Here is an 18,167-nt window from a genome sequence, read left to right as displayed (position 1 = left end):
TTGCATGTGCAGAATGCAGGCACTCTATATATAGAAATGAGCAAACTAGTGATATTTTAGGGAGCAGGTGGGGCTCATTACTTACATCATAGGAGCCTACACAACACAAAACACTGTTGCTGTATGTAGGTTTTATTTGTTTTTTATCTTATATATTTTGGAAAGGCACACCCAGTTTTTTTCCCTTTGAATTTTTTGGGGCCCCCAAGAGAGTGGGGCCCTAAGCTATACCTTGTTTAGCTAATACGTAAATCTGGCACTGCTCCACTGTAATACTGAGGCAGCTGGGTAGCTTAGGAAGTGCAGAGCAGGCTAACTCAGTGGCACTATGGCTGCCTCTCAGCCCCTGGTGCCTGAAACAGATGCTTCATTCTGCCTAAGGGTAGACCTGGCCCCACTGCCACCTGTAGGCATCGTAAGAGCTGGTGTTCAACAATCTATTTCATAGGTGCACCCAGGGATTTTATCATGGGGTGACCCAGGGGGTCAAAGCCCTGGATTTTTTTGTGCCAAAATCCAGATGTCTCTTCCATTAGGGTTGCCATACGTCTGGAATTTCCAGGACATATCCGAAATACTGCAGTCAGCAGCAGTGTCCAGACAGAAATCAGCAAAAAAGTCCAGGAAATTCGGATGAATGGCAGCCTATGTCGGCAGTGCCGTTTTTGCATAAAAATACCTCAAAAGCTCAACAACTTTTCTGTTCGGATTCTTACTGTTTGAAATATGGCAACCTTACCTTCCATACACTTGTTTTGTCTTTGCTTACAGATAATAGATGTGGCATAGAGTGGGGGGTGCTATTGGGGCAGCTGCCCCAGGAGCAAAATTGTGACGGGGCGCAAAAATTCAACACCTGGTTCTGCCTCAATACAGCTGCATGCTTCTGTTGCTGGGCTCTGTTGAAAATGGCTTCTCCATGTAAACCAGGCAGTGACCTCTCTAGACAACAGAAAGACTCTTCTTATCTCTGCAGCGGCAATCTCTTGGGTGACACAGATGCCGTTAGGCAGTTGAATGTGCATGCGCACTCCGTCCCCTTCCCTCCCTCCCTCCCTCCCACCCACCCCTCCACATGGTCCCTGGAGTTGGCAACCCATGTTATGCCTCTTGTTATGTACTGAGTTGAATAGGATCCAAAATGCAGCAGTCTGATTGGTCCTAGAACAATAGGATCCAGAATGCAGCAGTCTGATTGGTCCTAGAACAATGCAGCAGTACGATTGGTCTGCAGGAGCCACCCAATCCAGCTCCAGGTGGAAGTGAATCCGCAACCTGATTGGCCTACAGGAGAATCCCAAAATTAGCCAATCACGTGCGGCCCATTGTGTAAACAATGTATATAAAGCAGATACTTTGGGGGAACTTTCATTCCTCACTACTATGAGCTGAATAAAGAGCATGAAATCCACACAGTCGACTCCGGGTATATTTCACCTCTGCTTACAACTCACCCTGGTGCACAGCAGCAGTGATAATTAAACCACATACATCCAACAATTTAATCTACCCAGCAGTCCTTATTTTAGTTTTCATATGAACATTAGTTCTTCCTAACATATTCCAGGTGGAGGAAGCCCAAACAAAATACTGCACTCAGAAAAACTTTTTGGCAGTCTATAGCTCAGAGGAAGTCTTGATAGGCTGAGTTTGTTTTCTCCCTCCAAAAAGTGGATTCAGCATATGCAGTTGCAACAATGAGTAAATTCATGCTTATTTGGAAACATTTATGCAAAATTTGCAAAAAATAAATAAAAATATCGTGCTAAATTGTGTCATGGGCCCATACCTAGTAACCCCCTTGCAGCTGATCTTCCCAAGGTTCTCTGTTGGGAGATAGATCATCTATTAAGTCAATAAGTGAAAGTCTCTTGTCGTTTAATTGCACCTCAAAATTTGCCCTCTGGCACAGATGCCCTGCCTCGCCTCACAGAGGCCTGTCTGCAAAGTATCAACAGTCCAAGCCAAGCCCCGAAAAATCTAATCAGCGCTCCTAATGCAAAAAGTCAAAAGTGTCCCTGCAAGACGCAACCAAGAAAAATGGGCTTTTCTGGTCCATGGTGTAGTTCCCAAGGTGCAACAGAGGACTGTGTGTTGTTTTAATCAAAAAAGATTGCTACCATAGCCATCCCTCTAGAATTGGACGGTGCCAAGGCTTGTCTTCCCACTATTTAGACAGCCAGAATTACGCACACACAGTCACAGACAACTTGAATTTCATGCAGCGATTATGGCTTCCTGAGAATACTCACTTTTGCAAAAACAAAACACATCACCATCCAGTTCTGAATATCTCCCATAAAAAATGAAATGCCCTTCATGCCAATTTTGGGTGGGAAAGAGCTTTTGTGAACGTGGCCTTGCTCTCATTGGGAACTTTCTTGCTATATTCTGAGCCGTCCTCCAACAAATGCCAATTTAAGCGACTTTTATTTAGTGCTGTGGCTACTACATAATCAGTCCTCTTTTCTTCAACATTATGCTACTCAGTCCACACATGCCAGGCAGGATGGAGCTGCTCTGATGCCCCTTCACCCTCTCTCCCCTCTCGCCTGTTTCTCTGTTGCTAATGAACTGCAAACAATGGTGTTCCTTGACTTCACCCATTGCCCTGCCCTATGAACGTGCAATTTAAATAGCAGCTCTAATGATGCTCCCAGCATCTCCAGCTCCACTGACAAGGACCACCAGTGACAGGGGTCAGGGTGGCCTTTGCACCTTCAATATTTTCCACTTAACCCCTTCTCTGCTGCAGGGGTCTATGTGCACTCTCCACAGCTCCCTAGAACAAATAAGTATTTAAATTTGTTTTAATTATGGCTTGGAACACTGTACATTTCTGACACAACCCCATCTGGCTCCCTGGGCTAGCTGAACCACCAGGTAAGGCTGCACAGTTCGCTGCCTGCCTAATATGAAGAAATGTGGCTTTCTAGTTTGCCATTTTCCTCTTTTCAATAAAGAAAGAATAGTAAATAAAAAAATGAGGCTTTCCTGTATTGACCCTGCTCTAGTTATTGAAGCTACGAGAAAAGGCTGTGCATCTAATTTCTGGTCCAGAAATTAGTTTATTGTCCTCCATCCAGCCCATCACTGCTTCCAGACACTCACTGGCCCAACACCTTGACAGCCACTCCCAGTTGAGATGGAATGGGAAGACATAGCTGTGCATCAACAGCACAAGGAGTTTCCTAGGAGCCAGCAAGGAGCATGGGTAAAGTCCACTCTTAACCATGGATGCATTCCCAGAAATCTCAGGCACAGCCTCAGCTCATTTGTCTAGTTAAAGGCCAAGCCAAATATAGGGGCATTTGCCAGTTCTTTAAAACCCAAATGTGGGTGATTTAGGCTCCTACTTTGACCTTGCAATTCCACCTTCCCACTCCCATTCTAAACACTTAGCTGAGAAAACCTGTTAACCTGCCTGAGCTGCAGCAAGTATTCCAAGAACTGAAAATGATGCTTTCTGGGCATTGGATCCAGGAGTTTTTGGGAGTGCAAAATCTCAGTCACGAAGGAAGGCCCTGCTTTTCTTCAGAGAGCACTTCAGATGTTGTGAAAGAGCTTGTACTACCAGTTAAAAAAGAAAGGAGGGAAAACTAGTGAGCAAAGCAGACTTCAGATTTCCAGAGGAGGCGAGAACAGTCCCACACAAAGCTTTGCAGCTTGGAGCAAGAGTGAGTGTGGGCACATTGCAGCTTCTGGCTGGGTCACATTTGTAACATCTGGCTGTGAATGCTGGAAGCAGCCGCCAATTCGCTCCAAACAACAGCAGTCAGCAGCATACGTGGAGCTGGAGCCAATCTGCACATTCCAAAGAAACTTGCCTGAAAAACACTCAGAATGGGAGGAAGAATGTTGGGGGGGGGGAATAAGGGGAGGGTGGTGCTGTTAAAAGTCGCAATTGGTGTACCTGGCTTCAATTTAAGTGGGGAAAAGGGGACAGAATAAAACAAAAGAACATCTGCAGCTGCCAAAACTCACAAAAATAACAGAAATGAAAAGTTCAGCATTGTAGAATGTGGGGGAAGAGTTCCAGCTGTAGAGAGAATGTGAGGCTGCAATGAAACTGGATTGGAAGAGAAATGGGGGATTAAACCTTGGTGCATGAAGGGCAAGGTCTTTGCAAGGGAGCCAGTGAGCAAATCAAGGAGAAGAAACTGCTAAGCACCTGAATGCCCGAAAGAGGTAGGCCCCATCTGCAGTTTGCATTTAAAGCAGTATCATAAAGGTAAAGGGACCCCTGACCATTAGGTCCAGTCGTGGCCGACTCTGGGGTTGCGGCGCTCATCTTGCTTTACTGGCTGAGGGAGCCGGCGTACAGCTTCCGGGTCATGTGGCCAGCATGACTCAGCCGCTTCTGGGGAACCAGAGCAGCGCACGGAAACGCCAATTACCTTCCTGCCGGAGCAGTACCTATTTATCTACTTACACTTTGACGTGCTATGGAACTGCTAGGTTGGCAGGAGCTGAGACAGAGCAACGGGAGCTCACCCCATTGTGGGTATTCGAACCACCAACCTTCTGATTGGCAAGTCCTAGGCTCTGTGGTTTAACCCACAGTGCCACCCGCGTCCCTAAGCAGTATCATACCACTTTTTAAAAAATCATGGCTTCCCCCAAAGAATCCTGGGGAATGTAGTTTGGTAAGGGTGCTAAGAGTTGTTCGGTAGGATTGCCGTATTTCAAAAAGTAAAAACCAGGACACCCTGAAAGTTGTTGAGTTTTTTTTTAGGAAAACCCGAAAGTTGTCGAACTTTTGAAAGACAAAAACGTGCCGCCTTTTGGAAATTCCCCCAGACATCAATTCGACATTTGAAATCTGGGTAATGTCTGGGAAAATCTGGACGTATGGCAGCCCTATTGTTAGGTAACTCCTATTCTCAGAGTAGTTCAACAATCAATCCCTCCTCCCATGGAACTTTGGGAATTGCATCCCAACATTTCTCTGATGAAAATAAGGACATCCGATAGAGGGAAAGCAGGACATTCCAGGATCAAATCAGAAACCAGGATGGCTTCTGTAATTCTGGGACTGTCCCTGGAAAACTGGGATACTTGGAGGGTATGGAATTGTAGCTCTGTGCAGGGAACAGAGCACCCTCAACAAACTGCAGTTCCCAAGATGATTTCGGGAAAGCTGTGACTGTGGTACAATAGCACTTTAAATGTTCACCTGCCACAATTTAAATTCTGAAAGAAGACTGGAGTCTTCTCTACCTGTTTTAACTCTCCTCTCTTTGTGGGCTCTTAATAAGCTGCGATGATTATGCAGCTTATTTCTGTTTGCGGAACGACTGGCCTGCTGTAAGGGGCTCTTGAAAAGTGACTAGCCTGAAGGCATTTGATACAATTCTGTTTGTGAAGCTAAGCAGGTCTGGGACTGGCCAGACCCTGGATGGAAGACCATTGGGCATCACCCTGCACACTAAGTTTTGAGAAGAGAAGGGCGTACAGAAACACACCACCTTGCAGTGCTTCAGCCAAGTTGGCTAACCTGTGGCCTTCCAGATATTCTTGGAACAGAACGGCCACCATCCCTGACCAATGTCCATGCCTCTTGGGGCTCATGGGAGTTGAACCCAACAACGTCTGAATGGCCCCGGGTTAGCCACCCTGATGTAAGCAAACCTGATGGCAAGAGGCAAAATAAGCCATGAGATGATACAGTATACAGTATGCACATGTGGAATAAACTTGTTATCCAGCCTACTGTATAAGAAATGCCAGTGAAGACCTCAAATAGGAGCACATGATTGGGGCAAATAGTGTTTCCTGAGAAACAGGAGATGCCAGGCACTGGCAGCAACACCAGGCATTACAAAATCAAGAAGGTGGTGTGATGGAGAAACAATGACTCCTGCTTGCTCTAGAACCAGTATGTTCTCCCTGCAAGTCTGCGTCCTTGTGATTTTTTTTGTCTAGGGCTGTATGCACACCATAGTATTTAAAGCACACGACTTCCCCCAAGGGAAACATGGGTTTGTTAAGGGTGCTGAGAATTGTAGCTCTGTGAAGAGAATTGTAGCTCTATTCCTAGGATTATTGGGGGGGGGGTGTTGAATGCTGTAAATAATGGGTCGGCAAATGGACCGGATCAGGTCCAATTGCCTTCTGGATCCGGCCCGCGGATTGTCTGGGAATCGCCGTGTGGATCGCCAGCACGTGCACGTTCTTTCCCTCTTCCTCCCACAGCAGTGGCTCCTCCTCCCTCCCTCCTCCTGGCTTCTCCCTGCCCTGCCTAGAGGAGGAAGGGGGCTGGGCTATGTTAGTGCCAGCAGCAGCAGCGCTCAAGCGGCTGCCATTTTAAGCAGCCCCTCTCCGGAGCCCTTTCATGTGCCGCTCATCGTCCCTCCGCCACTGCCGCCATTGCCAGCCCCTGCCACTCGCAAGACAGGTAAGCAGCCACTGGGGCTTGTGCATCATTCCCCCCCCCAAAAAAAATATAGTCTGGCCCCTCAAAAGGCCTGAGGGACAGTGGACCAGTCCCCTGCTGAAAAGGTTTGCTGACCCCTGATGTAAATGTATGGTGTGTATGCAACCTAAAATCTTCTTATGAACAACTGAACTCCAGATACCCCCATCATTTAGTGGGGTAGTGTTGAGGGAGGGGCACGGGCGGTTGCCCTGGTTGCCAAAAATTGTTAGGGGCACAAAACTTCAATACAGCTACATGTTTCCTTTGCTGGGTTCCGTTGAAAATGGTTTCTTCATGAGAACCAGGAAGTGACATCTCCAGGCAACGGAATGACTCTTATTTTCTTATCTCTGCAGCTATGATCTCCTGGGTGACGCGAATGCCATTAGGCAGTTGAATGTGCATGCATACTCCGTCTGTTTACCTCCCTCCCACCCCATCCCCTTTGCACAGCCCGGGGCACTGGCCACCCACACCACGCCACTGCCATCATTCCCCCCCCCCATACACTTCCCCATTTTCCTATTCTTGCATGGCAACCTTTGATTTCAGACCCTGTGCTGGGGATATTTTTCTCTTTTCGGTTTGACATCAGTTACATGCTCCCCTGATGAGGTCTGCAGGCAGCTGGTCCAGATTTCTTTCCTGCACCACATGACCAGTCTAGGCTGCTATTTCCTCCTGGATACCAGTTTGACTGCAATTCTGAAGCTCACGCCTCCCCCTCCTCCTTGTAACTGTTATCTATTGAAAAATATTTAAAAGGTTGACCCACAAATCTTTAGGCAGAGGGTGGTTCCCACAGTGGACCTGAGGAGCTTATTTGAGTTTTCTTTCCCCAACTTCCTTTCACAGGAGTCACATGCCAGCATGCATTCCTCTAGCATTAATGCTTCCTTTGGGACTCAGATCTTACAGAAATATGAGAACAGAGCCTGCATGTGACAGACATTCTGGGGAAGCCAGCTGTGAGTTTGCTCTATGTGCATGGAAAGATGGAGCTGCAAAAAAATAAAGGGGGGGGGGGAGAAATTGAGAACTTGCAGTCCTTCATAGGATACAGCTGACGCAGAAATGTCCCCAAAACAAATTTTGCATGTTGGTTTTGAGGAAGCAAGGTTTTGCTATTTCCTAGCAGTATATGCTCACTCTCTGTTTTGTTAAGGGCTCAGTTAGTCAATCAGCACCCAAACATGCAGCAGCAATTGGGTAAGAATGGAAAGACTGGCATAGCACTTTCAGCTTCGGTGCCTGCCAAAAAGAGCAAATCTCTTAAGATTATCAAACGTAAAAATCTTGCTATTGTTAGGAACACTGAAAATGTTTAAGCTCTACAGAGAGGTCCATATGTTCATTGCTCTTAGTTCTCCCAATCTACACATTTCATGGATTAGCATGTTGCTCCAATATGTTGACTGCAAATCTTTTTGAGGAATGTGTTTTCCCCTCTGCCGGTTGTTAGAACAGGTACAAATTTATGCACGTACAAGCCTTAACTCTTCCTGGAATCAAAGCAGAGTATGTTTTTCTACATAGTGTTAAACATTTTTCTGTAAAATGGATGACTTTGCCATACTCACTTTAAAGAAAGGACCATCATGGCCTCTCTTACTTTTTCCCAGAGTATGCAATCCACTTCATAAGATGTATTGTTATCCTGAGTTGCGGAGGGGAGATGTAAACAGTGAAGCCAAAACAAAGCAAAATGTAGAGGTCTGTGTTATCAACTAACATTGTTGGTGAATGGCCACTGTTCATAAGGTAATTGTCACCATCTGTGCTTTTATTTCCTTCTCTACCCTTCAGTTGACTCCTGGGTAAGTGAAGCCACAGAACTCCCACACTGGCTGCATTTTTAAATACAGGTAAAACTAATTCATAAAGGACCTCACTTCTAAAAGAATGACTTCGTTTAACTCCAGCATCTTTGCAAAGGGGGATGAGGCACAACTCCCTCTTGTCTCTGTTATTCCTAGGTCTTTTTCTATAATCTCTTGCATGTGGCAAGATATGAAGGTATTATAATCAGTGACTAATAATAATAATAATACTAATTTATTATTTGTACCCCGCCCATCTGGCTGGGTTTCCCCAGCCACTCTGGGCGGCTTCCACAAAGACCAAAAATACACTATGACATCACACATTAAAAAACTTTAAGAATTGAGAATTCAGCTTTGTGCTGATGAAGTGTTTCCCATCCTATTTGGAATTAGTACCCAATGTGCTGCAAGCACCTCCTTGGAACGTATTTTGGACTATAAACTTAATTGGGCCAAATCTGAAGGATTCAGAATGGATATGGATACATCAGTTCACTGGGTAACACTGCTGACATTGGTTTCATCCACAAAATCATATTGCAGCTCCTAAAGGGAAGCGCACTTACCCAGATTTCAGAAACATAATTTATTAGGGAGCCTTGGCTGGATAAAGGTAAACTGGCATTAATGCAGAAGAAGAAATGGTTTTTGGCAACTAGTGAAAACAAAGTGTTTTTGGCTAGTGTGATCCCTTGAATATGGCTGTGTGTTCATATGTCACAGTAAACCACCAGGTAATAGTTTCTGTGAAACCCCTGTGATTGCTCTCCCTTTGTTCCTTCCCAGTTGTGGATGGGAGAAACCAACCGATCCTTGGCTTAGCCTTGCATCAGAATCAGGGGTCAACTTGTTCTTGGGTTACTAAACTAAGCATTGTGGTCTGTTGCTCTCGGGTGGGTCTGTACCTTCGCAGTAAACCACCAACCATTGCTTACCATGTTGTGTGAATGCTGCCAGTATCTGGTGCTTCAAATAAAGTATGTTTCCTGCAAATAAAATTAAAATTATTTAGTATTGGTAATCATTACTGCTACTATTTTTGAATTCCAAGTAGGAAAAAAAATCCTGTTGCAGAATATTGCAGGGATAGCACGGGTCACCTGTGGATCGTGTGGAGAAGAGGCTGGTGGGCGAGGTCTTCTGGGGTGCCCTGCAGTCCTGGCCCCCTTGCTCTCGGGGAGAAGGCAGGCATCGCTCCGAGGAAGAAGAAGGAGGAAGGGCGGAAGGAGAGAGGGAAACGTCGCTGAGGAGCACAACACGAGCCTCCTGGGGAGGAGGGCGACGCGCTCCTGGGAGCCTGGATCCGCTCCCCCGGCCGCTCGCCTCGCCTCCCAGGTGGCCCGACCCGCCTTCGTGGAAACGGGTCAGGAACTTCTGACAACTCACTGGACTAGACTTTTAACATCTTTTTATTTTATTTTTTTACCACACAACCCGCCTTCAGGATTTGTCTTTAGTTGTGGGAAATATATCTTTCCCAGGGGCGCCTCACTATGGCACGTCAGCGGGGAAAAAGAAAGAAAGAAAGAAAGAAAGAAAGAGGCCACGCGCGAGGGTCGCTTCCACGCTCGCGCGAGGGACAAGGAAGCGCCGCCCCTCCCCCCCCCGCCAACGGCCGCTGCCCCGCCTGCGCGCGCACCCCGCCTCTCCAGTGGGGGGGCCAGGAGCCCCGCGGCGAAGCCACGCCCCCTTCGCCCCTCTGGAGTGGCGGGCGGGAAGCCGGCGGTGACGCGTACGCGCTCGCTCCCGACGAGGGACGGAGGAGGGAGGCCTGCGTGGCAGCTTGGGGACGGACGCGGGGCTGAGAGAGAGAGAGAGAGAGAGAGAGAGAGAAGAGGCGGGCAGGCAGGCGGGGGCGCGCGTGTGCGTGTGTGCGTGTGTGCGCGCGCGCGGCCGTCGGTCGGTCGGTCGGTCGTGTGGCGGCGAGTGGGTCGAAGTTGCGTCCGGGCGCCTCTGACTGACTTGAGTGCCTGAGGGGTCAGAGCGCGAGGCTCTGCGGCTCCCCCCGCCCCCCCACCCGAGCCAGAGCGGGCAGGGGAGGGGGCTGCTGTGGCGGCGCGGAGCCCCTCCGGCGGGGAAGGCGCCTCCCTGGCGGAAGCAGCCGCCAGCAGGTAAGCGATGGCGGGGGCGGCGACCTGCCGAGAGGCCTCTTCACCTGGGCAGGCGGGCGGGGGGGGCGAGGGAGCGCCGAGCAGACCCCCCCGGCTCCCCCCAGCCTCGCCTCGGACTCGGGACACGCCCCTCCCCCCGCCCGCGACCCCCACAGGTCACCCCTCCCCTGCCGTGGCATTTCTGGAAGGGGGTCGCTTTCGCCCCCGCAGCATTAAAAGCACCTCCAGCACCTTATAACTCCTTGCCCACCCCCCCGGTATTCTTATTTCAGTTTTTAGGAATGGCTCCCTTTTTAAATGCATCAGGTGTGCTGGCCTCTGAGAAGGTCTCCCTTAACCACGACGGCCGACCGACCTGTTGGATTCGCGGGACCAGCTCTCCTTTTCACCTCGGGCGGCGCCCCCACCCCGCCTGCCCCGCCCCCTGCCCTTCCCACTTCCTCCCACGACTGCTGCTCTTCTCGCGGTGGGTGGCCGTAGGGATCCTCTCCAGGTGTTGTGGGTTAGGGGCACGAGCGGGCACAGGGCGCACTGGGGACCGTCTGTCTGGTGGGGTCGTCTGGTGGGGTCGCTTGTGCCATCCTTGAGGAGGTGCCTCTGGCCCCAGGGGATTGCCATGGTCACTTCTGTGATGTAGCCGAACTTGCTGAATGCCGTTCTGGTGAGAGGTGACCTGGTGCCATTACTTTTTAATGTGTCTGTTTTACTTGATTTTTAAAAACATCCCAACAGTTTGTGGTGTGTTTTCTAATGCAGAATCTGTGTGGGCCTCTCCAGTACAGTTCTGCTGTCATCTCATTATCTGACAGGTTTCTCTTCATTCCTGCTATCAAAGGATAAATTAGAGGCAGGCTTTGGGGATCGTGTCCAAGAATCCTGCCCAGTGTCTTTTCCAAGCCTTGATTTATGTCTGTAAGGCAGAAATTTGTTTGTCAGTGCACACATACCCATCATCCACATTCATTTTTGGGAGTTGCTCTTGCTATGGATAGAAAATTGTCTTCATAGAGCCATAGAATTGTAGAGTTGGAAGGGACCACAGGGAACATCTAGTCCAACCCCCTACAAATTCAGGAATCTTTTGCTCAACGTGGGGCTCGAACTCACAACCCTGAGATTAAGAGCACAGAGTATCCCTTCGCTTCCTCCTCGAAGAGTCTCATGTGGCCTTGAGGGGAAGAGCACAGGCTGTGCATACAGAAGGTCCCCAGTTCATTCCCTGGCAACTTAAATTCAAAGGGTCTTAGGTAGGAGTGCAGAAAAAAACTTGGGATTGCTGCTTCATTTCAGAGTAGACAACATAGTCACATACATTCAAATATGTGAACATATGGGGCTGTGTGAACAATGAAGAGTGGGTTATAAATAAATATCTAGTTGTGTAAGTGTTCATGATTTAAGACTGTTAATAGGAAAAATGTTTTTATTAAAAAGTATTTCACAGCAATGCAAACTTGAGATCTGGCGCCTGGCTAATTTCTAACACTGACTACATCAGGGTGTTTATCTGAATGGAAACCCAGGTTAAGGAGGCCATAAATTTGAAAGAGCTTATCAAATGGAAAGTCCCATTGTTGTCTTTCATTCTTTGGTCAACATAGCTAAAGTAAGAAGTTCCTGAAACAAACATTTCCCTCCTCATACAGTTTTGGTATAATCTGAGTTTACTCATGTATTCAGTAAGAATTTTTTCTGGAACTGTGTGCATGGTTGAAATTTTTGCTAAAAATAGGGTTCTTTGTGTGGTTTAGTATCAGATTGCAAATTTTAATGTTAGAATTGGTGCTGGTGCTGCCTCCTCTGCCCAAAGGCATAACATAGAACAGTTGTTCTCATATAGCCTCTTTTTGCAGGGAATTCAGCCTGTTCTCTCACTTTCATGTTCTATTCTCTTTGGGAATAGCCTAGACTTGTGTGTGTGTGTGTGTTTCGTCGCTTTGCACACTAACAAGAACCCAAGGTGCATGATATCTCCCTGGATCTCCCTGCCTACTCACAAAGCAGATGAGGGGGATCCTGGGCTGTGTGTGGCTGCTGCAAGGATGATGTGACTGCAAGGAACTCTGCACCTGATCAGCCCTCATTCTTCCTGGCATTGGTTCTCCTTGTACTAGTGGGCAGAGTGATGAACTGTCCAGGTAGGCAGAAGCATCTTCAAAAGGCCTTAAACTGCCTTAAAAGCATATTATAAGAAACTAGAAGAGATACTGTCTGAACCAATGAAAACAGTTATGAATGGAATTTTAAAAGAAGGAAGAATACTAAAGTCTTGGGAAGAAGCATTTATCACTCTGATCCCCAACAAGGAATGCACCCAATATCAAGCAAAAACTGAGCCTCTTGGGCTTGCTGATCAGAAGGTCGGCGGTTCGAATCCCCGCAACGGGGTGAGCTCCTGTTTCTCGGTCCCAGCTCCTGCCAACCTAGCAGTTCAAAAGCATGCTGGTGCAAGTAGATAAATAGGTACTGCTCCAGCAGGAAGGTAAATGGTGTTTCTGTGTGCTGCTCTGGTTTCGCCCAAAGAGGCTTAGTCATGCTGGCCTCATGACCCGGAAAAACTGTCTGCAGACAAACGCCGGCTCCCTCAGCCTATAAAGCAAGATGAGCGCCACAACCCCAGAGTTGTCTGCAACTTATTTATTTTTTTTTTTTAAATAATATTTATTAAAATTTTCAAAAAAAAAGAAAATACAGAAAGCAAGAATTTACATATTTTCATATATCCTTATTTTCATATATCCGCTTTCTGGGACTCCCCCCTTCCCCCACCCCTACCATATTCCTTTTTCATATTGTTGGCTCCACAAGCTCTCAGTTCTAATTAAAAACTTAATTTGTTAAACCATTATTCGAATTTAAAATTTCTGCACTCCACATCAATACCCTTAATAAAACACAAAAAATTTCTTTCCCAAGGCCCACCCCATTTTCATTCCACAATTTCCCTCTTTTTAATAATAAAAACTCCCCACATAATAAAAGTATCAGAGATAGGAAATAAAGAATATAATAGATAAGACAAAGCTAGTTCAAAAAAAAAGAAGTTAACAAGCCTTTGGATTATAGTTCTCCCCCCCTGTCCCCGGTTTAATTTCCCCCTGACCACCAAACCATGTTATCCGCCTGGGATTCTTACAATCCATAAATCACCTATTTCCCCCAACTCCTTGCTGGTTTTTTCTTTTCTTTTTTTTTTTTCCCTTTCATAAACATTTTTAGAACACTTAACTTCAGATCTGTAATAAAACTCCCCCCATTGTTCTTTCCAAATTGTAGTCCAGTTTCCTCTTGTTCCGCTGCTGAAACGTTCTAATTCAGAAGCTTAGTAAGTCTGCAGGGATTATTATTATTCAGGAACAAAAACTTGCGTTCAGTCCCTTCCTTTCTTCAATAGAAAATTCTATTGTCTCCTTTAGCTGAACACCCTGTAGACAAAATATTGTTTCCGTTTCGCAGCTTTCCCAGAAGATAACCAGTCCTGTAAAATTCCAATGGTGTTCTTTTTCACTTACGACCATCTTTGTAATGTCCCGAAACTCCTCTAGGGGGATTGTTATAACTTTGTCTTCTCTAGTCCAAAAGTCCGATTGTTATCCATATTTTCGCCATTTTGTATCCAAGTTTTAACAAATTGTAGAAAATTGTAACAAATTTAGCCAGCAAAGTTCTCATAATAAAATCCTCTCTGCTTTCCGACTTTGACAGCTACTTTGACAGCTGTCAAAATCTCCGACTCTTTTCACCAGGCTCTCTCTTCAATCACCCCGGTTCCCAGGGGGGGGGGTTACGTTTCTTCTCCCTCAGTTCATCCTCCAGCACAGTTCTTATAATTCCCCATCGTGAAATTCTTAGTTTTTATCAGCAATACAAATCTTTTTGGACCTTGGTTGCCCCGTCCTTGTCTTGAAAGGTTTACAATAGGGGGGGGGACTGACTTCCTTTTTGGATCCCCCCCCGCTCGTATCCAATTCAAAAAGAAATTCTTTTTTTCCTCCTTTTAAACCCAGTTTCCAAATTACTCACGGGTTGTTGTCTAAAAGTCCGAATTTTCAATAGAAGAAGTCAGCGCTCTCCGCCGGATGGCATGCGGCTGCGCTCGGCAGGGATAGCAGAGGACTCAAAGCACCACGCTTCTCCCCGGCACCCGATCCTTAGCCTTTAAAAAGGCTCCTTCACGAGTCGGGAGGGCGCTAGCGGTGCCAGCCGAGTCTCCATGTCCACGACCCTCGTGGCCGTGGTTTTTAAGGGTCCCCGCATCGCCGGTGCGGTAGGACCCAGCCCCTGCCGAGCAGACTCCCTCCGGAGCTCGGAGGGAGTCCGCCATTCGGCGATGGCGCCAACCCGGAAGTCAGTGTCTGCAACTTATTTAACTGTCAGGGGTCCTTTACCTTTACCACTATTAAATATAAATTAACTTAAATAACGATTACTTAAATAACGATTACAAAATATTTGCTGATATCCTAGCCAACAGATTAAAAAGAGTACTGAATGAAATTATATATAAGAATCAAGTGGGCTTTCTACTAGGCAGACACATGTGCAATAATATGAGAAATATAATAGATATATTAGAATATTTGGAAGTAAGAACAACAACAACAAAAAGATATATTGATGCTGGTAGATGCCAAGAAGGCCTTTGATAACATCTCTTGGAGATTTATGAAAAAAACTATAGAAGCCACAGGACTCGGAGAAAATTTCAGCAGGGGTATTGAGGCGATATACAGAAATCAGAGAGCCAAATTGATATTAAATAATGAGATAACAGAAGAATTTAAGATAAGTAAGGGGACCAGGCAAGGCTGCCCCCTCTCACCTTTATTGTTCATTATGGTACTAGAACTCCTAGTGATTGCAATAAGGAAAGATCGAGACATAAAAGGTGGGGAAGATATCGCACACGATAAAGGCATTTGCGGATGACCTGATATTAACCACTGAAAATCCAGAGGAAAGCGTACAAAATAATAGAAAAGATCCTCGAATTTGGAAAAGTGGCAGGATTTAAGTTAAATAAAAATAAGACCAACATGCTAGCAAAGAATACAAGAAAAAGAAGAATTACAGAAGAGCTCAGGACTAACGATAGTAAATAAGACTAAAGACTTGGGAATCTGGCTGACGAATAAAAATAGCAATCTATTTGAGGATAATTATATAAAAATATGGAAAGAAATTAAAAGAGATCTGGAGATTTGTAACAGGTTAAAATTATTATTCTGTGGTAGGATATCAGTAGTGAAAATGAATGTGCTTCCCAAAAGGATGTTTTTATTTCAAATGATACCAATAATTGGAGGGGTAAGATGCTTTAAATCATGGCAGAGAGATATATCAAGATTCATTTAGCAGTACAAAAAGCCAAGAATTAAACATAAATTATTAATAGATAAGAAAAATAGAGGTGGATTGGCACCACCTGATCAAAATTTGTATTATGATTCAGTCTGTCTAAATTGGTTAAAAGAATGGACGATACTGCAAAATGCAGATTTATTGGATTTAGAAGGGTTTGACAACCGTGATGTGTGGCATGCCTACTTAGGTCATGAAAAGGTGAAAGTCCACAGAGGATTTCTTAACCATATTGTAAGAAAGTTGATATATAGAGTCTGTGAAAAGTACAAAGAATTATTAGAACCTAAAATGCTCTGGCGGCTTTGGCCTTTGGAGGCGATAGCAGTGAAAAGAAAAAATACAGAATCAAATTGGGCACATAAAAGGATCTGCTAAAAGAAAAAGATAACAAATTGAAATTGGAAAAATATGAGGAAGTAAAACATCACCTAACAGGGTGGATTCAGTACTACCAATTAAACGAAGTGTTCAGAACAGATAACAAAAAAAGGTTTTGCAAGAGAAATTTCAATATTGGACAAAGAATTATTACAAAATAAGACAAAGGTAATCTCTAAAATGTATGAAACTTTACTAGAGTGGGAGGAGAAGGATGAACAAGTAAAAGAGGTAATGATTAAATGGGCAATGGACATAGGCAAACCTACCGTATTTTTCACCCCATAGGATGCACCGGCCCATAGGACGCACCAAGTTTTTTGGGGGGGGAAATAAAGAAAAACATTTTTATTTCCCCCCCCCGGCGCTTGTGGGGCCAGCAGCGGGGAGAAGCGCTCTTCTCCCCACCGCCCGCCTTCAGATCAGGTCCGGGGACAGCGGGAAGACGCGCTGCGCCTCCCAGCTGTCCCTGGAGCTTGTGGGGAGACAGCGGGATGGCGGCGTTCCGCCTCCCTCTGTCCCCCCGACCTTGTGGGGCTGGCGCTGGGGCTCTCCTGAAGCCTGGAGAGCGAGAGGGGTCGGTGCGCACCGACCCCTCTCGCTCTCCAGGCTTCAGCGAAAGCCTGCATTCGCCCCATAGGACACACACACATTTCCCCTTCATTTTTGGAGGGGAAAAAGTGCGTCCTATAGGGCGAAAAATAAGGTATTCAGTTATCATCATGGGGGAGATTATGGAAAGAGAATTGGAGATTTACAGCTTGTGAGGCTGGGTGGGATTGAGTGTGGGTATGTATGAATATTTTTAAGGATTGTATGAAATGTATGTTTATATATTCGTACCATGTATGTATTAATGTTGAATTATTTTAATAAATTTGTTAAAGATGTTTTATAGATGGTATTTAACACTGAGCAAAATATTTAAAATGTATAAACAAAATCTAAATTGTGTTGGAGGTGCAATCAGGCATCGGAGACGCTCCTACATATGTGGTGGACCTGTGATAAAATCAAGAGCTTCTGGGATTTGGTATATGAAGAGATGAAGAAAATACTTAAACAAACTTTTGTAAAAAAAACCAGAAGCTTTTCTATTGGGAATATTAGATTCAGATATTGCTAGGGAAAACACAAAAATATTCCTGTATTCAATATTGGTGGCGAGAATCCTAATTGCCAAAAACTGGAAAAACTAGTCAGACCAACAAAAATGAATGACAAGAAAAATTATTTGATAACCTAGAGCTGGCTAGAATGACAGATGCAGTTAGGGGTCAGTCTAAACAAAAATTTCAAAAGGAATGGGGAAAATATAGAGATTATCATAAAAAGCGGTGCCCTCAAATTAATACATGGACTTGTTTTGATTAACTTTTGCAAAACAAATTAAGGTATAAAAGTCTAAAATAGAAAGAAAAGTAGGGAAAACGGAATGAGAAGGAAACAGTTTATTAAATATGAAAGTAGACCTGCGTTGAGGACGAAGGAAGTCAATTAGGAGAAAACAAGAAGTGAAATATGGTTATATGTTTGTTTAGTATTTGTATCTATATTCATACTTGTATTTGTATTCTCTTGTTAGGTTTATTTTTTTTTAGTGTTGTGAGTGTTTGTGTTGCAACAACAACAACAACAGCAGCAGCATTAAAAGGCCTGAACGGCCTTAAACTGCTGGTCATGTTTATTTCCTCAAGTTTTAAGGAGGCTAGTTGGCACAGATCTGCCCTGAAACTTTATTATCCCGAAGTCAAAACTGTTGTGAATCTATACAGTGAATTCCTTATAATATGTGACACATACAATGCTTCACTTTTCTCAGAATAACCTATATACTTTAGCTGCAGTCATTGAACCCTTTTACCCAAGGAATAAGAGGGTTATGGCTTGTAGCCCAAATACCTTAAAACAGGAAATAATGATGTGCTTTGTTGCAGTTTGTAGGACTTAATATCATATAGAGCAGAGCTTTCCAAACTGTGTTGCAACACGTTAGCGTGTCCATTTCAGTGTATAGTTGTGTCACGTGACTGTTCCCCACACTTCTTACAGGGCTGGAAAAAGGAGTTAGTT

At 45.3% G+C, this 18,167-nt stretch overlaps 1 protein-coding gene and 1 long non-coding RNA gene across 3 annotated transcripts in view; one reads left to right on the top strand and one right to left on the bottom strand.

Moving 5' to 3' along the window:
• Positions 1 to 1,415: 1,415 nt before the first annotated feature.
• LOC308468657 lies at positions 1,416 to 9,839 on the bottom strand. The gene is made up of 3 exons (XR_013981782.1): positions 9,342 to 9,839; positions 9,177 to 9,227; positions 1,416 to 3,827 (listed from the first exon to the last, which is right to left on the bottom strand). It is a non-coding gene; the product is annotated as an uncharacterized lncRNA (long non-coding RNA).
• A 354-nt stretch (positions 9,840 to 10,193) lies between these two features.
• The window catches only part of NEK6 (NIMA related kinase 6), a 98,053-nt gene continuing 90,079 nt past the window's right edge, over positions 10,194 to 18,167 (top strand). The window contains exon 1 of one of the 2 annotated variants that reach the window (XM_080990999.1): positions 10,194 to 10,352. Coding sequence is in view for 1 of the 2 variants with exons in the window: in XM_080990998.1 (XP_080847124.1) it covers positions 12,478 to 12,490 (13 nt within the window). In the remaining variant the exon portion in view is untranslated. Of the gene's footprint in view, positions 10,353 to 12,462; positions 12,491 to 18,167 lie in introns of those variants that run through there. The other variant, XM_080990998.1, reaches the window with a different exon arrangement.

This window comes from Podarcis pityusensis (assembly GCF_964106645.2).
Source record: "Podarcis pityusensis genome assembly, chromosome: Z".
NCBI classification, from domain to species: Eukaryota; Metazoa; Chordata; class Lepidosauria; order Squamata; family Lacertidae; genus Podarcis; species Podarcis pityusensis.
This window is presented reverse-complemented; position numbering and strand designations above follow the sequence as displayed.